The 26,909-nt window shown below is 34.0% G+C and overlaps 1 protein-coding gene across 1 annotated transcript in view; it reads right to left on the bottom strand.

Annotated features, from left to right (window-relative positions):
- LOC124361774 (Golgi-specific brefeldin A-resistance guanine nucleotide exchange factor 1-like) overlaps positions 1–26,909 on the bottom strand; it is a 70,997-nt gene that overhangs the window by 17,316 nt on the left and 26,772 nt on the right. Inside the window, 19 exon segments of the mRNA XM_046815744.1 lie at positions 223–336; positions 1,407–1,604; positions 2,838–2,996; positions 7,569–7,744; positions 8,348–8,453; positions 8,455–8,568; positions 8,826–9,007; positions 10,527–10,743; positions 11,414–11,573; positions 14,847–14,962; positions 16,837–16,979; positions 17,157–17,277; positions 18,230–18,406; positions 19,885–19,984; positions 20,522–20,758; positions 22,254–22,462; positions 23,533–23,656; positions 24,640–24,842; positions 26,542–26,651. Coding sequence (XP_046671700.1) covers positions 223–336; positions 1,407–1,604; positions 2,838–2,996; positions 7,569–7,744; positions 8,348–8,453; positions 8,455–8,568; positions 8,826–9,007; positions 10,527–10,743; positions 11,414–11,573; positions 14,847–14,962; positions 16,837–16,979; positions 17,157–17,277; positions 18,230–18,406; positions 19,885–19,984; positions 20,522–20,758; positions 22,254–22,462; positions 23,533–23,656; positions 24,640–24,842; positions 26,542–26,651 — 2,966 coding nt within the window.

Consider the following 26,909-nt stretch of genomic DNA (forward strand, 5'->3'; position numbering starts at 1 on the left):
GAAATACCGTGCAGACAGATAGACAGAAGGGAAATTTGTTCAGTCCCTCAAGTAATATACTTCACTAACGCTCAGCCTATAAGACATCAGTTACTTATGAACAAAAAAATCTCTCATTTAATTAATGAATAACTTAGTTTTAATTAAATGAGCAATTTTGAACATTACATCCAAGAATGTATATATTTTAAACTAAATGTATTTAACAACAAAAAAGTTTACCAAAAGATCACTCTTGTCAACATGCATGTATTTGTCCATGTAGTCCAGGATTCTCATCCATAAGGCTGTGAAGGTAGGCAGTGACTGTAGGGGCGTCAAATGATGCAGAAAGACCTGTACAGATTTTCATTTATAGTAATTTGTCTATTTACAAGAAAACAATAATTTTTAAAGTGTAAACTTTTGATGCTAACACATTTTACCAAAAATTATAGATAAATATATTTGACTACAATCTCAAAAATGTTGAGAAGCCTCAATACCCTCTGAAATTTCTCCCAAATCATTTCTTTATAGGATCTTGGAATGATTGTTTACAATTTCAACTGTGAAAATGTAAGGTATTTATCCAAAACTTTAAAAGATCTAAAGTTATTTATTGTTTTGAAACCCAATGAGACAGCAGATTGTGTTTTTCTACTGCTACTATTTCCATTAACACTTGTTAAGTGACTTTGTTGCTATAATGCAATGAATTTTCCTTGTTTTCAATTCCAGAATTCCTCTTAAAGAAAGTAGATTAGACATAATTAGAATTTCTCCATTAAAATAAAATATACCATTATGATCTTTCATTGAGGCTTATAACTTACTATTTCTATTGCTTCAATAAATCTCTCTGTAGCTTATGATAGGCCTACAGTTTGAAAGAAGGGGTGAAAAATTTTACAAACTTTTCCCTTAACCTTTACTCTCACAGCTTTTGAAGTCTTTGGTAAGTAACTTTTAAGTAAAAGTTTAGCTTAAACAAAAGGCTTCATGTGCCTCCTTGATGGTCTTCCTCAGAACAGGATTGGTTGTTCCCGATTAAATTCTTTTATATACAAATAAACCTAACATGATTTTGACTGAAGGAATAGATTTGGTCTTAATACATTTTCTGATTTTTTTCTTGTTAATCTTATGTTAATTTATGTTGGTAATGTATAAAAATGAGTTTGTTCATTCATGTCTTAAACTGTACTTCACACTTTCATCAATCAAGCAATCACCACCATTTTTAAACTGAATTTTTAAAGAACTAGTTTATTTTTGGATCTAATTTAAGAAAATTGTAATGATCACATTCTTAATGTCACAATTCAGCTGAACTATAAAAAGGCTTTTTATCAAATTTGGAAAATCCTAACAGAAACAAACATGTAAACAAATGGTATTGCTGGAGAGAAAGTGAGAAACACGACCTTGGAGAGCAGGGTAGCTGCTCGCATTCGGGTCTCCTCCAGCCCGGACTGATCATTGTTGGGCATCGGCTCCAGGAGCTTGGACAGGAGCGGGAACAGCACCTTGTTGAAGCAGGACTCCCACTCGTCCCCATTCAGTGTCTGGAGGTCGTGCACCAGGAGAGCTCGCTGGAGGTATGTGATAGCACTCATCCGCACCTGGTCAGACAGTCAGACAATGAGGCTTGATAATTGTTGATAATCAGTTTAAAACTTCTGCACTGTCAGACACAAAATTAACCCTTCGCACACCACTAATAAATCCATTAACTTTCCTATAACACCAAAACAAGTAAAAAATTTGTTTCTTCAGTCACAAGTTCAAAACAAATCTTTATTATAACTAAATTATAAAAGGTAAAAGCAAAAAAGTATAAAACAGGGCATTTTACTTAAAATTACCATATTTTGTTGGTAGAAATAAAAAGGAACTATTTAAAAAACTGTAATTTTAATTTCATTTTAATTTCATTGTAAAATTTAACTAAAGTAAAAAGTTTAATTATATTTATAATATAAAACAATATAAATATTTCAAATTAATCACACACTACCACATGATGAAGAATAATAACAAGATACGTAGTAGACGCGGACTTGTGACAACCAAGAAAGCCGTAATACACGCCACGGATATGTTTGGTTATGGCTCTGTAGGAGACGCAGAACTGATGAGCAGGTTGTCGTAGTTAGACAGACTTTAAGCAGGGGAGCAGTTGCTGAGTGAAGGTCGTTTATAAATACTTCCTTGGTAACCACGAAAAGCACAGAGCGTACACCAGACATTTCAAAGGCCTTCTGCGAATTACAAAAAATGTTCGGAGACATAATCTCTAATATCGGATATAACTGTATTTGGTGTTTTGGTCAAAGTCTACCATTCTAATATAACCGTCTACGGTGTGGGAAGGGCTAATAGAAATAAAACTGAGGCCCTACTCCAATTAAAGTTTCTTATCCTCTTGTACAAGAGCTTTGCTGTTGGAGAAAGCTTTCCCGCAACCTGGTTCATACCCCAATTTATGGACCCCACTTCCTTTTTAGCAAGGATATCTGTTGTTTCATTTCCATGAATGCCCTCATGGCTCGACACCCAAATGAGTGTTACTCTTATTCTTAGCCAGCTCTGCCAGAACATTCTTGCATTCCCAGACTGCTTTCGAAGCAAACGAGCAGGTATCAAGTGCCTTTAGTGCTGCCTGGCTGTCAGATAGTATAAAGTATTTTGCTCCTTTTGTCCTCATTTGTATGAGCCTTCTGGTGCATGATTTTATTGCCATGACTTCCACTTGAAAGACCGTGGCATGTTTTCCCTGTCTCATATATTCCGAATCCGGCCCTAGAGTCAAGGTGTGAACCTTGTTAAATCTTATACATTTACAGTGGCCTGACCTGTTTCCGGTTGTCGCAGCAGAGCCGACTGATGCCCTGGAGCAGCGGACACCAGCCCTGAGTCCACAGAGACGTCAACTCTGTGTCTGTGTGCTCCTCGGCCCACCACCGGTAGATCTGGGCTGTCCGTGTGTGTAGTGTGTGCATCAGGTCCAGTAACTGTCACAACAATAGTCAAACTTTACAGACAGTTTCATTTTTTTATTTCTTTATTTTGCTCAATTTATTAATTCTTAATCCTGCATTGGTAAATTGAAAACCTGAGTGTATGATTCAACCAAAATTCTTTATTTTTATAAAAGTACTTATAATATATTGCAGTAATTTATAAAGTACCTGATAGAATTTATATATTTTTGTCCATATAACTTTCCTATTCACATTTGTAATGTTAAAAAATTTAATTTGATTAATTTACGTGTAAAATATTTATTACTGTTCAATAAAATGTCTGTCTCATAAAACCGAAGAAAATGCCAATAACCTCAAGAACACAAGAAAACTATTCTCCAAAATTATTATAAAATGTAAGAGACAATATGAAACACAGTTAATTAACTCTATAGAGAAGAATTACTATAGAACCAACTCTAGAGACTATTACAAAGCCTTTCATACACAATTACAAAAGTACAGCCCTCCGACATTATTGTTGAAAAACAAAAATGGAAAAACTGCACATAACAATAAGGAGAATGCTGAAATAATGGCAGAAGCATTTAAGGAACTCCTGAATTGTGAGGAACCGGAGGAAATTTTGGAAATCAACACTAATACTCCAATAAAAACCAAACCTGTAAATATTAACCCCCCTACAGTAAAAGAAGTTGAAACTGTACTTAAAGAATTGAAGAACTACAAAGCAAGTGGTGAAGACCAAATGTTTGCAGAGGTGTGGAAGTATGCTGGAGTATCTAGTCATACCTCTCTTCATATGATACTACAGAAAATTTGGATTACTGAGAAATTTCCCAATCAATGGACTATAGCTATAATTCATCCTTTGCACAAGAAAGGTGACAGATGTAATCCGGATAACTATAGAGGTATATCACTCCTCGATTGTACTTATAAGATTTTTTCAAAGATTCTCTACAACAGGATTAAGGACCAACTAGATCAAGAATACCAAGGAGGATTCAGGCCTTGGAAAAGTTGTACAGAGCAAATAATTACACTAAAGTTAATTATGGCATATTATAAAAAAAGAAATAAACAACTCTCGATAACATTTGTTGATTTCAAGAAAGCCTATGATTCCATTCATAGAATATCACTATTAAAAATACTGAGACATTTTGGACTTCACCCCAAATTAGTTAAATTAATAGAACTAACATTAACTAGTACAAAGTCTAAAATAAAGTTTAGAGGAGAACTTTCAGAACCATTTCAGATAAAGACTGGCTTAAGACAAGGTGATGGATTATCACCGCTTCTTTTTAACTGTGCATTAGAGTACGTCATGAGGAAATGGGAAAGAAATAACCAAAATAACATAAAGATTGGATATCAAAGGGACAACATTAATCTGAACTGTTTGGGGTTTGCTGATGACTTAGCTCTTTTGGCCAATGACATTCAGGAAACAAAACAGCAAATTAAATCTTTACAAGATATAGCTCAGAAAATTGGTTTAAAGATATCGTTTGAAAAAACAGAAGTTTTATTAACGCAGCCTCCACTTGCAAATAAAATAAGGTTGGACAACCACAATATAAAAATTGTGCAGAAATTTAAATACTAGGAGAAGTAATCACTTATAACCTGAATGAAAAACCATCTTGGCAAAGTAAAATAGACAAACTAACTAAGATTAAACATGCTACTAAGAATACGTATAATAAAAGATGTCTTTCAATAAATACAAAATTAAGACACTACAAAACAGTTGCTCTGCCACAACAACAAATACTATTGCAATAGATAAGGTTCTTAAGATGGAGAGAAGAATAGTCAGAACTTGCTTAAACAAAAACTATCAAGTAGACGGAGTTTGGAGACTAGCTTCCAAAGAAACAGTCTACAAAAATATAGAACCTATTACAAGTATAATTAAAAAGAAACGAATATCATTCCTGGGGCATTTGTTGAGAACACCTGAAAATAGAATTAGCAGGAAAATAGTAGAAAAACTGTGGTATAGTAAAAGTGACATTAAATGGATCACAGAATTAAGGGAAGATATGAGAGAGTTACAAATTACAGTAGAGGATTTAAAACACAAGACAAACACATTAAAGATATTAAATGACAAACACTCTACACTACAGCTGAAAAGAAACAAACAACGAATAGGAAGAGTGGTTCCGGAGGAGGAAAGGAAATTACGCTCGGAAAGGATGAAGAAATATTGGGTGGATAAAAGAAGAAAGACTAGAAAATATAAAGTGACTAAAGTGGTCCAATGTAGGCCATAAAATTATAAATAAACAAAATGTCTGTTGCTAATTACAAATGTTAAAGTGCATAAAAACTATAATATCATTTTATTACGATGTTCTTAATATACAGTTTCCCAGTCACCTGAATGAGTACGTACTATAAGGCACTTCAACCACAAATAGCACCTTGTACTGCCAATGGTTCAAAATTCAGACAGACACAAAAACTACAAGAACACACTTGTTTATAACAAGTGTTTTATTTTGCTTAAGGATACTCCAAACTAAGCAGTGTAATTTGTTTGTAATTACTTTAATTTGCAATTTTTTTAAATATGAAGGTATTTTTTTATGATGTTTAATTATGAAACAATTATTTTTATTTAGTATCATAGTTGATATATTAGAGAAAATAGTTAAATATAAATCTCACACTAAAAACAAGCTTATATTATTCAAAACAAGTCTTGAAACCCATGCATGACCTAACTAAAACTAATGTATAAACCGTGTACATAAACCAAGACAGACATTTCGATTTTTTTAAAAATTAAATTACTGTCATGAATTAAGTAACCAGCTACTTGTTACAGTAACAAGGTAGGAGTACGCCACACCGTGAGGTGTGTAAAAAATGTAAAAGACTGCTGAGGTTGCATGCAAAACTGCAAATTGATATTTCATTCTCAAGATGTTCACATTCTCCTGGCACACAGAGAGAGAAATTGTGTCAGCCTAATGAGTAATAGACTTCAATGACACTCAGCCACATTTCATGACAGGACGTGCACCATCATATAACTTATTACTGTTATTGAAATGAAGTTTCATGCACAATTTAAAGTCTGCAGATGAAATCTTTCTAACGATATATTGGCACGTGATACATTCATATTTATGTTCACTAGTTAGGTTTCATAGCAGTGTTCAAATAATAATTAAAGTTCTCGTGAGCTAAAGAGGGTACTCACTAAACGAAAGTGTGCTGAAATCAAATCTTATCACAGACTTTTAACATTGACTTTACACTCAATTATTTTTCTTCCCAGTCTATGAATGAAAACGTCACATGATAATTTCTCATATCATTGTACCCAATCTGTTTACAAGTGCATTTATTCTGCTATTTTCTCATTGCCATCATGGTTATCCATAAACCAAATGAAAAGAATATTCGCTAAGGCACAACCAAATCCCATAAAATGACGTGCACAATCATTAAACTGTTGCCTATTTTTAGAAATGAGACTTTCTGGAAAATTTCAAGTCTATAGGTCAGTTTATTTTCAAGATATCGTGCAGACAGACAGATATAAATGAAATTTTCCAGGTCCTCAAGTGATAGGCTTCACTAACGCTCAGCCAATAGTAAGATCTACCCAACAATAAGAAAGAGCTTTGTCTGGTACACGGATGGCTCGCTTATTAAGGGTAGAACTGGATATGGAGTGTTTAGTCAATCCCCTAGAACTGCCCTTAGCGGCAGTTTGGGTCGGAACTGCTCCATATTTCAAGCCGAAATCTATGGTATCCTAGCCTGTGCCAACCTAAGCCTCACCAGAAGGTACCAGGGAATGAACATCTGTATAATGTCAGACAGTCAGGCAGCTCTTAAAGCTCTTGACTCCAACAGCATTTCATCCAGGCTTGTGTGGGAGTGCTTTAACACTCTCTGCAAGCTTGGATCACGCAACTGTGTGCGTCTTGGTTGGGTACCGGGCCACACAGGCATAGGTGGCAACGAATGCGCCGACAGGCTTGCCAAAAGCGGAGCAAGCATGCCATACACCGGTCCAGAACCGAGTTGTGGTATAAGCAAGTCAGCCGCTTACCAAAGTATAAACAAATGGTCCAGGAAGACACACCGCTTGCGGTGGCAGAGTCACCAAGGACAAGCACTCGGCAAAAGACTGCTTGCCGATTCTAGCTCCGGATTCACCAGATGGCTGATGGGGCTGGGCAGGGATCGGGTTAAGCAAAGTGATTGCCTTGATCACTGGACACGGCCACTTCAGGAAACACCTAAACACTCTAGGTTTACGAAATGAGGACTCGGAGTGTAGACTCTGCAATAAGTCTGAAGAGACTGCAAAACACATAATACTGGACTGTGAGAGACTGGGAGCAAGGAGAAGGGCTCTTTTCGGTGATAAACAACCAGGCGACGAACCAGATGCTAGTATCGGGGAAAAGCTTCTTAGCCTAATTAAGGGCACGAAGATAGGCTTACCCCTCTAACATCAAAGGGGCACACAATAAGCTCAGGTTGACGTGTGAGGATCTATGAATCCACCCCAATATCCCAAAGGAAAGAAAAAAAAAAAAAAAAAAAAAAAAAAAGATCTACCTGAATAGGAACTTGATGGTATCCACTGGGCAGTTCCTCAGAATCACTTTCGTCTGCATCATAAGCACTGGTGGGGCTGCGGGCTCGTGACTCTTCCTTCCTACGAGGTGTCGTCTTCCTGCGGGTTTTGGATGATGATTCTTTGTTGGAATGTGCTGACTTTTTGGATTTTGTGTCTGCAAAAAATTATAAAGATACAGAAATGTAATTATGTATATTTTACGATCAAACGAACCTACAGTTTAAGGAAGTACACAATTTTGTATCTTTAAAATATAATAAATGGTCACTGCCTACCAAATATGTAGACGAATATGACATTCTTGAACAAGAGTGTTTATAAAAATGTTTTATAAAAAATGTGTTATTCCATTATCAACATATATACACAACCAATTTTTACTTTACTTATTACAAAAATCTGTGTACTTGTAAAATACAGAGTATAAATTTTCTTATTTCTGGTGTTAAGAAAATTAATCATAAGCACTAAATTTTAATACAGAAATAAAAATATAATTCCAACCATTTAAATTTTTTATCCCTTTCCATTTGTATGCCAGATATCCGAAATCATGCTTTTGCCTTCCAATTGTATTTCGGATAACATTTGTCATTGCAATGATGTTAGTTATATTCTTCCATATTACTTCTTTGCTGTAGCATATACTAGATAAGTAATACACAAAAAAACTTTTAAGTAATCTTTTCATCAAAAATGTCCTTTATGTCCTTGAAGATACGTTTTATGAAGGTGTTTGACAGTAATAAATACTTACTGGCATCCAGACTGGCCTCCACGAATGTGCGTATGCAGTGAACACAGTTCTCAAAGTTGTAAGGTGTGATGTGGGCAACGTCTCGGACCAGGAAGGCCAAACTCTCACAAACACTTGACTAGCGAGAACGGGTCATGACTCGCCAGGTCCCTCTCACTGCTCGGGCTAAATACATTGGATAGAGGTCGATTCAGAGGTTGGATGTCTCCCTCTCGGCCGACCTATCAACATGCAACAGATACTTGTGACGATACCGTTCTTGAGATATAATCATGATCTTATCAAAAAAAGAGTTTATGTATGTACTTTTGTAGAAGCAGATACAGTTTCTTTTCATCAATATACAAATAAATTAAATTAGTGACCCCATTAAGCATAATTACTGATCCTTGTTAGCATTAGCTGCATTAGTAAAGCGACAAGAACTCATACAGTGGTCGTTCACCAAGTAAGCTACTTGATGCTGAACTGTACATACCATGATCCAACCACCTCCTGTGTTGGGGGAAAGCTCAGGGCTGGTAGTGTTGGGGGTGGAAGGGATATTTTGGCTGAGACTGAGCTCAGAGTCGGAAGTACATCCTCTCTCGTTGCCCAATCCGCTGTCCTCCTCTAGGCCTGATCTTGGGCTCAACCCCACTTCTCCGTCCGACTTAGCTCCTGGTAACATTGTTGATACAGCTATGAAGCAAACTCAATGTGGTTAGGCTTTCAGTGTATTTAAAAGTGATTTTGGAAGTGTCTACTTACTACTCTAGACCTGTACCTATTTTTAACTGGTCCCTTGAGAATAGCAATATTCATACCTGTATGCTTGTTTGTTTTAGTTATAATAGCAAGATCTCCTAACACTTAAATTGAATGTATTCAATATTACTCTTGCTGCTCTTGCAATGTTTATATCAACCCAGTGTTTAGGTCATTCAGTGTTCACCTAGAAATGAAACAATGAATAACATTAAACTTGATTTCACTCTGATGTTATTATTTAAAATGTAACTGTACAACAGTTTAGTTTTACAGATATCAAGTGTAAGCTCAATTTTCTTTAATCATTTCAAAGCAATATAAGAATAGAGTCAAACCATCCGATCTTTAACGCATTGTACAATGGTTAACATTAGTCTTAAAATTGTACTTCCTTCTTAAAATATACTTGACAGCAATTTTTACTAATTTGCAACAACTAGGAGTAATGCGATATCCTAAGTCACTTAATTTATGAATAATTCCTGTGCATTTTAACTATGAGGCATATCCAGAAATTAAGTGTACTGAGACTCTTACAACCAAAGGCAGATTTTTTAGATCTTTTTTAGCTGATTCCTTCTCTTATCAACGAGACTAGTTTGAGGTCAGTAGGTTGAGAACTGTCGATGCGACAACGCGTTTCGTGTAAAACGTCAATCCAATCTCCTGCTAAGTGCAAAATGCGTGGTTGTCAACCGTTATCTTGTTTGGAAGGGAAAAATTCCAAAATATAGAGTGGAGAAATTCATCTCAATTAAATTTATAGCATCTCACGAACTCCTGCCTGGCTCCATCCAAATTGTGTTGGTCTGAACAGCTGTTTTGAGACCTACCTCGCGGACAGTATCCGATATCCGAGGGCTTCAGTGATGGTTTCGTGTAGCTAGATATGGAGAGTTTCGGAAATATCGCAGAAAGTTCATACACAGTCAATCTGCAATTGTTATAGGGCGCATTTTTTATTTTTGTCCCAGAATTTTGTCAGTTACAATTGAAGGTCTTCTACTTTCTCTGATCATGCCTGTGCAGTAGAAGAGGCATCTGTATGTACGACAGTTTTTAAAGTCAAAACACACTTCAATACACTTGAACCACCATATGCAGCTTTTACCTCATTATAAACCTAAACTAGTGTTTTTCCCCTCCAAATGAAATAACAGATGATGCTGAGTATTTCATACTTTGACGGGAGATTGGATTAAAATTTTTTACAAAACGTATTGTTGCATCGATAGTTCTCAACACACTGACCTCGAACCAGTCTTGTTGAGGAGGGAAGGAATCAAGTCACATTGCAGTGTAGCCAACATTTCAAGAAAAAAATCCCTCCAACCATAAGAGACTCAGTAGACTTAATTTCTGAATATGCCTGGGATGTTTTTGCATCCTCTTTCACATGTATTTTGTAAATCCAAGCAATCTTAGGTACCAGTCTCATGATGAGAAGGCTTGCCAACAACACGAGGTGGAGGTGCTCCAGCTCCCACACACTCTAACAACGTGAAGATGATGGCCCAGTCGGTGGCAGAGTGTATGTTGGCAGCACTAGTTTTCAGCAGCTCGTACAGTCCATACGACACTTGCCGTGCCACTCTGCTCAAGGTGGAAGCTTTCAGCAGCAGTAGCATCCTGAGAGACTGTAGTACCTGCACAGTTACACTACAATAACCGACTAATAAGTGAAACCACAATGTATATTTGTATATTTTTTTGTATTGAAAAAAAAAGCATTTTATATAGGTATTATATGTTTTAATAAATTACTTAGTGATTTTTAAATGTGAGCAGTACATATATTTTTATATTTTATTAGTATTATATTTTTTACAGTATATTTTTTATAATTTTAATCGTTTTACCATTTATTTATTGCATGTAATGTTTTTACATACAATTTTAAATTTTAGGTAATTAACTTATCTTATTTTAATTTTAAAAGAATGTTAAATTTTAATAATCATAATATATAATCAATAATAAGTCATCAATATATTTCTTTTCACTTTATAATATTTTAAAATTAAATCTGAACCAGGTGAAATTTGCTGTATATAACTTGTACATCATGCTAAACTAACTTTTATTATATTGTTTTATTAGATGAAGAATATGTAACATTGACACCATTCTTTGTACACCATGATATGTTTTATCCATAACAAAATTTTAAAAGGCTGTAATTGGTTGTACTGTAAAAAGCTTAAACTTGCATATATTTAGTTTTGGCAGTTACACATAGTAAGATCCCTAACTAAAGAGATCTTAGTTGCAGACAATATGGTACTCCTATTTCACAGGATCTATATTCTGACGTACCACCGGACTCATGTCCTCCCGCCGCATCAACCGGATGGCTAACCGCAGCAGTCCAACCACGGATCGCTCAACCAGAAAGTGGTGATCACAAGCAGCTGCACCCATCAGTAGTGTGTAGATGTGATCTCGCACATACTGCCATATACTGTTCACTCTGTCCCTGCAACACCAACAAGCACTTGTACGGAAATAGAATATTTAAAATGTAATCAAATTAAATCAAATATGTTTTATTGCTGTGGCAATAATTACATTGTACGGCAAACGTCTATTAATAAGGATATCCTAAAATCTCTGTCATTCATACTATAATACACACACATACACACAATCTTTACAATCATACCTCTTTCATTCATCGCCAATGCAACCCACTTCGAACAGCGGAGTCAGTATTCTAATTGGGCGGCCTCCCAGTTGAAAGCCAAAAACACACCTGCATTACAAAATGCTTGAGAAACCAAGAAGCGTTTTAGGCGAGTCTTAAACGGCTTTGGCGAGGGAGCATCTTTGATTGAATTAGGCAGTCTGTTGAGGAAGTGAACTCCTGCTTGTGAGGGTAGGCGTTCATAAACCACCGTTCTGTGTCTACCAGTTCGGTAGTTTGCTCTGCCACGTGTCTCATACCTCTGGTTAAGGCACATTTATTCATACAAAACAAAGTTGTTTCCAATATGTAGAGACATGGCAAAGCCAACAGCTACAATTTGTTGAAAACTTGCCAGCACGACTCTCTGAATTTGATTTCTGCGATGATTCGAATAGCTTTTTTTGCAGTCTGAATGCTTTTTGGAACTGAGTGTTATCACAAGCTCCCCAAAGGATCACTCCATAGGCCAGGTGGGGGTATATCAAGCCATAATACGCCGTAATCAGTACCTGACTCGGGCAGTATTTTGTTTAAGACCTCAGAACAAAGATTCCTGAGCAGATTTTAGCGCAAACATGATCAATGTGCTCATCATATCAGTCCTTGATCAAGGTACATTCCTGGAATTGCGAACAGCTGACTTCATCCAATGTGGAGTCAGACATCAAAATGGCAGGTCCACATTGGTTGCCCGTAGTGCACAAAGAAAATTTTAAAACATTGGTTTTTGAAGAGTTTTTCTTACTTTCAACATTGTTTAGTTTAGAACAATATCTAAAGAAGAACAAATCTCCCTACAGAAGATCTTGCTAAATAACAACCGTGCCATCAATATGCCCCTGTGTACTCACAGAAGGGTTCACTTCTAGCTGGTTTATATCTTGCAGTTGAACCCACATTGGGTACAGCAATAAACCAATATTTCACTGATATCTGGGCAATCCCATGGATATCTGGAGTAGCACATCACTAACCGCAAATGTCAAAATATTGGGGTAAAAAGATTGATCAATATTAAAATTCATATTTTAACCCCTGGATTGCAATAAATAGTATTTAAGTAGGTTTTTCAACACCTTTAGTCAGCAATCCAAAAGCAATATTGTGCTTACTCATTTCAATGTTACAAATTATAATGACATACATGGCCATGGACAAAGAATAAAAAGTTTTTAAAACATTATAACCACGTTTGGTAGTCCTACCGGTGAGGCTCGGCTGTAGACAGGTAAGAGACTGCAACAGCAGGATTAAGTAACTTTATCACGGTCGCTATTATCACTACTGTTATCAGCTGGACAAGTGTCAATTGATTGAGTCCTTTTTTTTCCCTTGTATTAAAGTGTTTCAAGAATTTAAAGTTAAATTATAATAAGTAAAAGTTTAAATAGCCATGAATGTTGATTAAACACCAAAGTGCTAACATTGCAATCACGTGTGAAGTTTTTGTTTTTTTTACCTTACAGACAATCAGTTTATTCAATATTTTGATCTTCATAAAGTACAACATAGGAAAGATTCCTATTGCGTTACAAAACTAGAAGTACTAATTCGAAAGATTGTGAGTGGTTAGCTGGTCTAGTCGGCGTGGTGCACATCGTGTAGGCTACATTTAGGAAATTTTATTACTACATTTTGAAAGACATTTATATCCCATCAATTAGAGATAAATTCAGATATGTTTTGCTCATCCAGTCAACAAGAACATCTTTTCTGAATGCAAAATAAGTATTTTGTTTTCCCTTAACCTATAGAAAAATATTTTGAAACAAAATTATATATAATACATGATACTTTAACACACTTTGAGTTTAAAACATAATTTGCTCAAACCATTCTATATGCTTGAAAATGGCCCAGCACTTTAGTGGTACAGTTAGCACTTGCAAGTTTTAGTAAAATTCTGATTAAATAAGTATTAAGTAAATATATATTAGGTAACTTTAGAATGATTCCAATTAAAAATCAAGCATCACCAGTTTTGGGCAATGCAATCACTGACATAAACCAAAAACATTTCCAAAAACAATTAGGTATTCTTGTTTTAGTTTAGATTATTTAATACAAATTTATTTAAATCCTTTAGCTATATACATATTAGATAATCAAACCTAATTGTCATCACACCTTCAAAAATATACGTAAAAAATAGAATTTCTCCGTCTTATTCAGTTACATTAAAAGAAAAAGTCAACTGTTCGCACTTTCTTTTGAGTATATCACGCGAATCTCACATTGTTTCAATAAAAGCAAGACCTATTCCTCAAGTGAAAATTGTTAAACAGTGTTTCCATCAAATGGATTCATTTACATATTTTTAATTTAAACTTTTATTGTTAAATACATTTGATTCTTAAAATTGTTTCTAAAGGTTCGCCTTGAATTCCAGGTTTTAACAATAAGTACCTACATAAAATCTTTGCTATAATTTGTGAATATTATAGAGTTTGCCTAAAACTATTACATATTTTTAATTTGTACATGGATTATCATGTTAAAAACAATGTATTTCTTATGATTTAGCAAACGATGAAACAAATATTTTTCTATGTGGGCTGACACCGTCTATATCTGTAAATTGAGACATTGTAATTGCAAAATATTTGACAATTAATTTCCTTAAAATATTGTACTTATAAGTTCATTATTATTTGTTCATAAAAAATTTTGAAATTGTGTACACAGAGCAAAAGTCACAGTTCTAGTTCTTTAAACAAAGACTACAACAAGTAGCTATTACAGAAAAACATAAAACATTCTTTTAAATTTTACATTTGCCCAGATAGATGTAGATGAGAATAGTAGCATTTACTAAGAGTAAAATTATTGCCTGAGCCCCAGAGGATTAAATACCACTGATGTGTTTTCTTTATGATTAAAAACGTAAATTTTATTCTTAAACATCACATAAACCACAATTATTCAAAATGCATTTTTTACCTAAAATGAAGTTTACTACAATGTTCTATTTATGTTGGACAATTATGTTCACTTTTCAACCGAGTTTCGTTCATATTTTTCATAAATTTTAAAAATTCTCTCTGGTCAGAAACTGAAACTTACCTGTTCTGGATCACTACTTTCAACAGAAGCTCAAGAAAAAACACAGCAGTATCTTCATTGTATGAAGTTCCTAGGGAGACGTGGCCTTCTGGACCGTATGATGCATGAATCAAAGCCTGGAAAACGAAATTTTTAGTGTATAAAAATAAAACTAATCTTTGTAGGAGTACATACATTTGCCATCATTATGTATTAAAAAACAAACATGACTTCATTTCTTCTCATTTTCCTTAACTTCTCATTTCTTAATGTGTATGAAAAATCAACCACTTTAACCATTTAAGCTCACATAAAAAGCAATTAAACTAATCCCTGAGGTCACTTAATGTTACATTATTGAGTTTGTCTACTGAAGAAAAATGCAAGTAACAGCTCTCAAAACGGCGTGTTCCAGTTTTAGATATCAACAATAGCAAATTCTTGTACTAGTGTGATCTTTTTCATTATTCATCATCATTAACAAACGATAAATCTCTTAAGGATGACACAGTGGTATATACTTCCTCAGAGCATGTCTACTGTATATTTCCATACATGCACTGAAATGTTCAGATAAAAATGACAATTATATTAAGTTTCAGCAGACTCGAGGCAATGTGCAAACATAAATAGAGAATACACAAACTACAACCATAATATTATTAACAAAACAGTGATAATTTGTTGATTGGTTTATCTACACCTTTTCATACACAAAGAATGATAAAAACAAGTTTTGGTGATCGGTAGTAATTTGTACAGTGCTGATCAGATATTATCTGTGAATAGACATGCTCCGATGTACGAGCATACACATAAAATTATGCAAATTTAAAGCCAAATATTATTTATAAAATCATAATAATTCTATACTTTGGTGAACTATCTTAAATGTTTTCATCCACTGCTACTAGCCAGATTACGATAACAATCATGCAACAAGGAACTTAGTTGGGACATTTCCGTTTCCTTTTGTGACTCTTCACCAATACCGATCGACCATTGCAACAGATAAACGGAGTATTCATCGTTTATTAGTTTGGCGTAAGGAAGATTCTGCTCATCGCTGTGGTTTTTTTTTTCTCTCTCTTAGGACAAGAAGCTTATAAATTGCACTTAGTCCTGTCAGAACCTTGCGCTGCTTCCGGAGTAATAGGATATTCAGGATGGGTAAGGTTAGGGAGTAGGGGCCGTCTCCTATCGAGATCCATGAGGAAGAATTAGGGCACTACATCTCAAAGTCATCCCGGAAGAAGGGGAGGCCAGCTCTGAGTAGGCAGGGGGTGGCACACCCTTGTTGAGGTTAACAAGAACCTCTGAGGTAAGGGAACAAACCCCACCAACTCCAACAGTCATCTTCCACGATAGACTAGACCTATCGAATTGCCTATGAACCCCAGAATCTCAACATTTGCGGTTAGTGATATGCCGCTACTGGACATCCATAAGGTTGCCCAGATTGAAGTGGCACATCGGTTTTTGCTGTGCCCAGTGGTGGGTTCAACTGGTAGGTATAAACCAGCCAGAAGTGATCCCTGCTGGGTGATCGCTGTATGTAGCTGAACAGAAAGTGGTGGAACATGAACACTAATTAATGATGCGACAAATCTCGGTAGATTCATTATTCAATTGCAGAGTTTTTATTGTATCTGACCAAATCCTTTGCTCACTTAGGTTTTATTTAATGCAGGAATGATGAAAATTTAGTAAACTTTTAAATAATAATAAAAAAAAAACTGCAGTATGTAAAATATTGAAACAGATGACTTCAAGATAACAATGACAAATTATTCATTTCTTTAAATCAGATGAAACCGTTACAAAGTGCCTTGAAAATAAATCAAAGAAATGCAACACAATAAGGAACTAAAAAATGTTTCATAATGATTCGGTAGAAAATTGCTGCTCATTTCCAGCAATACAGACGGAGCCAGTATGACTTGAGTTTGTGTAAATTTTTGACATAGCAAGTCCACCTTGTGGAGTAGAATGTCTGTATGTTATCACTGACCTTAACAAGTTCATGAAGAGAGTCAGATCTAAGAAACTTGGACTCTGTGATAAGCTGTTCTAAATGGCAATCCCGAATACAGGCCTGCGCTGTCCGGATGTTGTCTTGGTCTTCAGGAGAGGGAACACGGTGATTTGAAATTTCTGAAATAAAAAGTAAGCCAAACTAAAAAAAATTATCACACAAAAACACAAATTGTTTATAAAACAATGATTTTTCAGCAACTAAGTAAAAACTTAGCATTATGTTTTTAGCAAATTATTATAAATCTGTTTACTGAAAACAAAATAAAGCATTTTGCAAAAATATTTTGAACTCACCAGAGCCCAATGAAATATAAGAGTAAATTGAGCTAAGCAACCCAGTTTCCGTCTTTTGACTCAACTGAATTTCCTCACGCACAAGAGATATTTTGCCGGTCAATTCAATGAAATCTTCAGCCTGAAACAAACAATTTGTTGATATTCAAATGATAACAAATATTATACAATACTTAATTGACTGAAAAGTAATTCTTACAATTTAATTAATCATTTAAATGAATTGCAGAAAACAGTGTCTGAGCTAGAAGGATGAAATAAAAGCACTAATCTTCTATTTGCTGTCTACAATTAATTTTATCAACATTTTAAATGGTTAAGTTCGGACTTTTTACTGAATATTTAAAAAAAAACTACAGCAAAATTAGTGTTTGTATTTAATGCTTGATAAAAGAGAGTTAACGAATTTTTATTTAATATCATTTTAAGGCATGGATTGAAGTATTATCAACGAATGTCAGTATAATTTAAATAATGTCATATCCTGGTTGAATAATAATTTAATTGGATACAAATGGTTATATCTTCATTTTAATTAGAAATTTATATTTGTTTGAGTAGTAACATTACTTTTAGAATAGTTGACAAATGCATGTACTAACTGTGTAGTGTTTTTTACAACCTCGACATTCATACTATAATAAATTTCTTCCATACATTAAGTGATTACTATGAAGAAACTGTGTAGTGTTGTTTATTGATATTATCCGTCTAATATCTTAAGATTAAAAATTAAACGCTAATTGAATAACAACTAAGTCAATTATAAAATCAAATCTAAATTTAATTTAATCAAAGTAGATACTATCTCATGGTAATAGACCTGCTACAAAGTTCAGTACATGATAAAACTAACATATAAAACGTTAATTTATCTTTCTTTAAAATTAAAAGGATGGTTAGTTTCTTTAAAACTCAGACATTTGCTACAGTTTCCTCAGATTCAATCGATTTAGAATCGTCATTTTTTGTATCTAATATCCCTAATTCCTACAGGCTATAATTCATTGAAATGAACTGATTTGGTGGTAAAAAAGATCAGTTAACAACTACTCCTACAACCCTGGAATTACCTCCACAAGTATTTTCGGCAATAGTTTGCAGCGGTACAGCTGCAGGACACAGTCCAAAACGTTTTTCCATCCTTCTCTAATTATATCACCATGGCGGTGCGCCAGGTTGAACACTGTGTTGGCAGCGAGGCACGCTTTAGGATTACCTCCGAAAGATATCGTTAAGCTGTCCGGAGACTGAAACATAAGCAATTTGTAATAATTCATATACAAGTTATGTGAAAAATAATACATCTAGAGGATAGATTAGTTTGAAGTTGAGGAACTATGGTAAATGAATAAATGTATGAAGTGTGATATCCTTCCATCATGTAAAAACTTAACTGAAGTTGACATTTTCGATGAACTTCGTTGAAATAACACTCGTAAAATACTGAAATAACATATGGTATTATTTAAGTTTTGAAATTAGTATAGGACTCCACCCCAATACCATTCAATGTACTATTTTTTTTCACATAACGCCCTACTTCAAACAATTATCTATCTTAAAATTACAAAATCTTCGAGACTATCACTCACTTTATTGCACGCTCTTTTAAATAAAAATTTTCCCAGTTATCTATCAAACAATTTTCAATTTATGTCTGAAATAAGTGAACAAAGTACAAGGAAAGGCACTTCCTTATTATCTAACCCAATTCATCAAACAACTACCTTTAGCAAGTTGTTTACAGTTTCTGCCTGTCAATTTTGGAATGCTTTACTTATAAAGATCAGAGCTATCAATAAGCGTGCTCGCTTTGGGCCGGAGGTCAGGTCCTTGCTGCGAGCTCAGGGGGTATAGCGGTTGGCGGCTCTGGAGTGTGGTACTTAGGGCGATAGAATGCAAGTTGAATGAATGCGGGTGTGCCTTGTAATAGTAGTGTAAATATGTATAAAGTTACATTAATTATTGATGCTTGTTTTTTTTAATTTAAGGTTCATTTAATACAAACAAATCATACCAGTGTTATGACACGCATAAGTCAGGACACGTCATTCCTGACTTCTGTACTTGACATTTGTTTATTTGAACCTATTTGTAATGATATGTTAGGTTAGTTATTTACCTGAAGAAGAGCTCAGATTGTAGATCTCAAAACGTAGTGTTACTGATTTTTTGTATCACTGAACGATGACAAATGTCTGGAAAAATCCTGTTTCCTTCACAATCCTTCCATCGTCAAAAACAAACTTCAAACAAAGTATCACTAACTTCTGGACAGAAGTCACACTCTTGTCGCACCAATTCTAGTAAAGTTTGTAGATCAATACTGTTTCAGTTACAGGTCTGCACAAATAGCGTTGCAGACAAGATCGGTTATTATTTCAATAGACTGACTGAAATCAACTACCACACTCCTCACGCATATTGCGGGATAAGTTGATTCAATATTCATTTCCGTACAAATACATCATTTGTATTCTGAAATACTTTTGAACTCCATAAGTCGATATGTACAGAATTAAGTGGGTGGTCTGACAATATCACGGCCAATAGAGCAATATAGCATCAGGTGAATTCTCCCCAAATATTCTCCAATGAACATCACTTATTTTTTAAACTATTGGGATTCCTTTCAGAAAGGATATGCCTATGGCACCCCTGTTTTACTTAAGGCACATACCACAGGTAACACCTAATAATAACATATTTTAAATCATATATTTACCTCATTAGAGTTCACCAGCATGGTAAACTTGCAAAGTGATACAATAAGATTGTCAAAATCATTGCTCATTCCATAATGAGCAGATATCATGGCACATTTTCTGGAACAAAACAAAATACCATTACATAAGTATGTGAAAAAAATGATTGCATCACAAATAAATGGAATTCAAAAATATCTAAATTTGTCAAGAGAACTTTTACTTGGAACGATTAATATTCTTTGCCATAGCATAAGCGTAAGGCTGCAGCTTTATAACCAAAAGATCAAGGGTTCTTCTATTCCCTGGAAGGTCATAGAAATTTGCAAATTGGTTTGGACTGTTTTCATTTTTTTTAAGTTCAGCATAATAAAATCAATTCCCAATGTGGTTGAAATCACCATTAAAAATTTTAAAAACTTTAAAATATTAAAACTGGTTTGTGCATATAAAATGATCTCGAAAACATGACTTGGTTTGGTTGCAATCAATTGGAAACTGTGTTTGTAAAAATATTTACTATAAGTAGTTCAATTATATAATAGGAATTATCCATCATAGAGGTGACTGCAATGTCTATCCTAATAAGAAAATTTTGAATTATCTGGAAGTGATCCAGTAAAATGCAGATCACATACTATAGTAATGGCTACCAACCTAAAACCAGAGATCGCCTTCTGGTAGATGGCAGGGTCAATGCTCTTGTCAAACATGAAGCTGAGTGCTGCCACCGTTGGGCCCCAGATGAGAGAAAAGAGGTCATGGTCAAACAGGCCGTTGGGTGCGTGGATGTACACGCCATCCTTGCCCTCGCCGCGGCGCAGCAGCACCTTCCATAAATAGTTCTCCCGCACCAGGCCCGTCTGCTCCGCGGGCATCACTATCTCTTCATTCCTTTAGGCAGAACATCACAATTAATAATACATCAATTACCTAGTTGAGACAATTATCAACACATACAAGTGTCAATTTTAAGGCAAATGAATGAAGAGTAAGAGTGATAAGTTGGTAAAGGAATTTTAGTTTTATTACTAGATAAGATCTATGGTTTTTTGTGACATCCAAAATCAAAGGAATTCTAGTCTTAAAAGAAAAAAAAAACAATAAATGGTCTCCACATGTACAAAAGGGGATTGTAACTTCATCTGAATAAATTTTTCTCCTTGGTATTGCAAGTCAAATTTATTAGGGCAATTATATATTTCTTTTCATGATAGATATCAAATCCTATTAATTATAAATTTCTAATGTTATTACAAAAAGTAACATATAATTATGTTTTGGAGTTAAACTGCAAGCAATGATCTGACCTATAATTTGAGTTTTTAAAGTAGTCTATGAACTACTTCTATATACATTAAGCACTTGTCTCTCTTCTTTTAATAAAAGTAATTTTTCAATTGATTTCATATCAAATAAGCTAGTCTCCAGCTAAAGCAATTCAATATAAAGGAGTTCTTTTAAAGTTAATTTTTGTCTCTTTCAACTATTTAGTACTATTTTTGAATTTAATGATTTTCGAGCAACAATTCAGCCTTGGCTTATAATAACATTGTATGGGTAATCAATTACCACTTGTCTACATATCTCTGACAAAAAATTTGTTAATAAGCTAAAGTTCAGAATCTTACAATAAAACTAACAACCAAAGAATTTTGGGACCTAAAAACATTCCAACATTACTGTTAAGGAGAGTTTAGTCATATGGACACGACTTTCAAATATGACGGAAGGAAGGTAATGTCAAACCACCTTTGCATAAAATGTTTGAGTAGCCCCAAAATACAGTATATAGAGTGGAGTGACTTGTATAATGACATACTAGCAAATCAGTAAAAAGTTTGTTATTGACAATGAAAGGTTTGAAAGGACAACAGGATTTCGGACATTTGCCATCGTTATAAGTTATAAAAGGTATAACACGTTTTGAGGATTGGAATGTATGCTCTTCGTCAAGTGGGGGAGGTATTAATACATACCTATAATACAATCGTACATCACACTACCACAGGCTACAGTGGGATACAAACAAGAATGTCAATGCCGATTCTTGTGATCCTCGTACTTGTGATTTGTGCTCGGGACTTGCATCCTGTGCAGTTACAATGCCTGGACTGGACTCCAAGCAGCTTTTAGGTATGTTTGAACCCTTTTCGTTTACTTCTTTCTGTTCTTTATTTTTGTATGTATTAATACCTCCCCAACCTGATGAAGAGGGTAGATTCCAATCCTCGAAATGTTGTGTTATACCTTTTATAACGATGGCAAATATCCGAAATCCTGTTATCCTTTCAAATCAGTAAAATCCAGATTAAACCAAACTTTAACTACCCCATTTCATTATCATCTTGTTGTCAGATTTTACAAAAAATAATTCAAAAATACATACTTGATTGCTAAATAAATATCGTCCAGCATATCTTGGTCAAAGTTCTGGCCACCATTGACTTTCTTCAAGTTGCGTTTGAACTCGTCTGGAGTCATCGGATTGTTCTGCCGCTTGACATTGTGATTGTGCTGGTCCACGTTGAGCATTATAACTGCATAGGCCAATGTGAAAGCTGCATCAGCATTGGCAAATGGCTCATTGTTACATTTCTGGATAGATAAGAAAATAACAAAGAGTTAGGTTAGCTGTAAACAGCAACATTTATAAACATATTCTTATGATTGAAAAGGGCATAAAACCAGTTTTTAACATAGTTTTGATAGGAGAGGAAGGGCAGGCTTAACTTAAGTAGATTGGAAGTATATACTTCTTCTCCATAACATAGAGATATTAAAAAGAACACAGAAGCGGGATATTTCATACCCACTGGACACTTTGTCAACCATAGAGAGATTCTGTTTGAAATATCCAGTGTTGCCAAAATGCATAAACAAAGAGGTTGTAAAAAACAAAGACTGCACTTTTACTGAGTATTTTACAGACTACTACATTAGCACATAATACTATGTCTATACAAGGAAAGGAGGAGATAAGCAAGGATAATAGCTTTGTTGCAGTTAGGAGGCTCTCTAGAATTGATTAACCTCTGGTATGCCAACTCCCATCTCCTTAGTGCATTACAAATATTTAAGGTTACAATGATTACACAGTATTGAAATTGAATGGAAAAAATTAGCTTCAAACTCAAAATGGACCATAACATTTTCAAAAGTAGCTCATGTTAGCTATTAAATATTTATTTTATTCTACTTCTAAAGTGTTTATTTTGAAAATATTATATACAGTTTGGTTACGCAATACTAAATAGCAGTGCAAACTAGTTGGAAGCAGTTATAATTCTAAAACCAACACGACGACAACTGAGTCTTTCTGAAACGAAAAGACAATTACAAGAACAAATAACAAAAAACCTGTTAACAATATGCCAACTAATTAACATGAAAACTATAATAAGATTTGGATGAACTAACAGTATCACTTAAAATATATTAAATCAAAAAGCAACAGAATGGGGTTTCAAGATGTATTATTATGTAAAATTTATAAAATTTCAATATAAAAAATATCATAATTTACCCCTGTTCTTACAGATTCTACTTTACTAATAAAAATAACTTAACTAAAATAAACTGTTGGAAAAAATATGTACTAATTTATAATGGAAAAAAGTTATTTATATAAACGTAATATCTCATGCCGTAACATGAGTAACACTCACATGCCAGTGTTCAGCAAAGTGTTCCATCAGCAAGGAGATCAGGGGAGATTCCCCAGGGAGCCGAAATGTCTCCAGATATAACCTCAGAGCCTCGTCAATCCTTGTGTCAGTAAAGTCAAATGATCTAGAAGGGACATTTAAAAACTGTGCTAGTGTCAACGTCTTAAGGCTTTTTACAAAAAAACTGTCAACAATTATCTGCATAAAAGTACAACTGACAAATAATTTTGTTCACATCAACTCTCTTTTTATCATATTCCTTGAAGTGTCTTATATCCCAACAGTAGAGATATTATGAACTACATGCAATAAAGAATTTGTGCCCAGCAAAAGGTTTTTAAAGGAAATAAAAAAATACTTTGTTAATGAAAGCATACTATTTGGTAAATGGATTTTTTTATGACCCTTTCATATAAAATAGGATTTTTTTCTATTTTAAATTGTAATAGTAGTTTTAGATTATGGTAGTTTATAGTCAACAATGTTTTAAACTTCTTACTGAATCTTTATATTAAGAACTGGTTAACTTTGTGTTATTCAAACAAATGTTTAGTGATGACCTTATGACTTTATATTGAAATCTATGACAATTCTCTATGTACAATATGTATTGACTGAGAAATAAAAATCTATTGTCTATTGTCTACATAACAATACCTTGTACACTGGTTTAAATTTTGATGACATGAACACATAAATTTCTTTGTTTTGTTTACAACTTATCTCAAAGCAAGTGTATTGTTATACGAAAATGACCTTGTTGCTCAATATAGGTCTATAGTTCTAATTATGTTTATTAGTATAATAGATTTAATTCCCTATACACAACTATACGAATAATGTAAATTAGGTTAGTAAGTTGAATGACCTTAAAAATTATTACTTTTTGTTTTAATGTTACTGTAAAAAGGTAAAAGTGTCAATAATTAGTGTTGGACAACTCAGCATACAAGTTAACAGAAAAATCGTAATCTTTCTTAACAGAAGATGAGACTAAAAATTAAATTGTATAGGCAGACAATTCATTATTTATTATTATTAATTGATCATTCTTTGGATTTTTAAATACCCGTGGTTAACTTTACACATTTGATAACAGATCCTCACTTGACAAAAGCGTCGAGCACCACCAGGTTTGAGCGGCTGCTGATGTATTCTCCGATCATCTTTTTGTCCAGGTGAGGGTTCTCCTTGAGGAACTGGACCACCTCTAAAGGGTCCAGAGTCGCGGACAGAATGTGATGCTCCTGCAGAAACTGAATACCCTTCTTAGGCTTTACATTGAAGTGTTCTGTTCCTGTTGCTAGCAGCTGAAACACATTGATCCAGATTAGTGCCATTTCATATATATGCAAGGAAACTTTATTCATTTTTATATTGATTAACCCTTGCCACACCGAAGACGGATATATTAGAATGGTAGACTTTGACCAGAATACCAAATACAGTTATATCTGATATTATAGATTGTCTCTTGGAGAGTTTTTTAGTTCACCAAAGGCCTTTGAAATGCCTGGTGTATGCTCCGTGCTTATCGTGGTTGCCAAGGAAGTATTTATAAACGAACTTCACTCAGTGGCAGGGGGACAGGAGCGCCCTTTGTCTACCTTCGACTGCCTGCTCGTCAGTTCTACGTCTCCTACAGAGCCATAACCAAACATATCCGTGACATGTGTTACTGCTTCCTCGGTTGTCACGAGTGCATGTCTACTACATATCTAATGATATTATTCTTCATTGTGTGTTAGTGTTATGATTAGTTTGAATTATTTATCTTGTTTTATAGTAAAATATAATTAAACTTTTCAGCTTAATTACATTTTACAATTAAATTGAAATTTATTTGAAGTACACAGTTTTGTAAATTGTTCTTTTTTATGTTTATCAATAAATACGCTAATTGTAAGTAAAACGTCCTGGTTTATACTTTTTCTTTTACTTTTTATAATTCAGTTATAACAAAAATTAGCTTTGAACTTAAAGAAACAAATATTTTTTACTTGTCTTGGCGTTATAGGAAGTTAATGGATTTATTAGTGGCGTTGGAAGGTTAAAATAATTTTAATACTTATGTAAGCATGATCTACTTGTACTTTATAATGGCAAATATTCCCCCTCCACATTTTATCATTCACTCCTCCAGTGTGTATAAGAGAAAGAAAATACATTTTTAATACAAATATAAGTGACATTTTCATTGACTATTTTGTATAGTATAGACTTGAATTAGAATTGAAGCAAGTTACTTACATGCTAGGTGAGATTCCTGTTAATAACTAGGAGAATCAGAGAAGAACTCTTTATCAGATAGCAATGAGTATCAACAAATCTTATGGAATTTCCAACAAAAGTAAATGTACAAAATTAACATCAATTCTCTTTTGAAATTTGTTTCCATCTACACTTCTATCAAACGATCTTGTGGTTTTTTTTTTTTTTTTTTTACAGAAATAATTATGATTGTCTCCAATTTATATATCCAGAAGATAGACTTTTTGATGCATCACCTCTCCATGCACCTTTCTATGTTAACTGAAACTGGGGCCAGACAGTCTGGTTCAGTGGCTCTGTAGGCTATTAATTTCTATTTGCAAGTATACAAAATCTTGCTCAAAGCGTCCGCTTAAGTCTAAAGATATTTTAAGAATTTATATTAATGTATTTTTAAGTTATCATAACAATTAGGCAGATCCATTCTTCAAGCCAAGGTTCTGACTTTCTATAAGTCTATCTTCCCTCTTTATTTTGAAACTTTGAGTTCACAGAATCTCTATTATCAAACTACAAAATTAAGTCTCTAGGTCATGAGCAAGACCTTCTGTGCTTTTAAAACCCAAATCTTCTGATGGTCTATTTTGGTTAGTTCATAAATTAATATTAGTTTACTATAAGACTGATACACATTTAATGGAGTTCACTTTATAGTAACATGAAAAGACATTGATAATCTAAATTTTCCTACAACATCATAATAAAACTACAGTAAAAAAATCATATAAAACAGCAAACCTTTTTCTTGCGCTTAATCGCCATCAGCTGCTCGTGACTGGGAATATTTTGTGACACTTTTTGTCGGCTTATCATAACACATGATGATGGAACTACACTAGTGTTCCCTTCTGAAATCAAATCCAAACATAAATTAAAACATCACATAAAACACAATTACATTCTTCATACCTAAAGAATCCAATAAACTATTACACACTAATAATACAGTTCTAAAATAAGAAATAGCAAAACATGTCTTATTCATTATTTGAAACTTGTGATAGATAAAAGGTATTGGATATTTCAGAACAGTACTGATGAAAGTATACTAAAAAGAAAATTGCTACAGCTTGTGAGACAATAGGTTAGGTCCATGTCTAAATATT

Source organism: Homalodisca vitripennis, chromosome 5 (assembly GCF_021130785.1).
Source record: "Homalodisca vitripennis isolate AUS2020 chromosome 5, UT_GWSS_2.1, whole genome shotgun sequence".
Taxonomy (NCBI): domain Eukaryota; kingdom Metazoa; phylum Arthropoda; class Insecta; order Hemiptera; family Cicadellidae; genus Homalodisca; species Homalodisca vitripennis.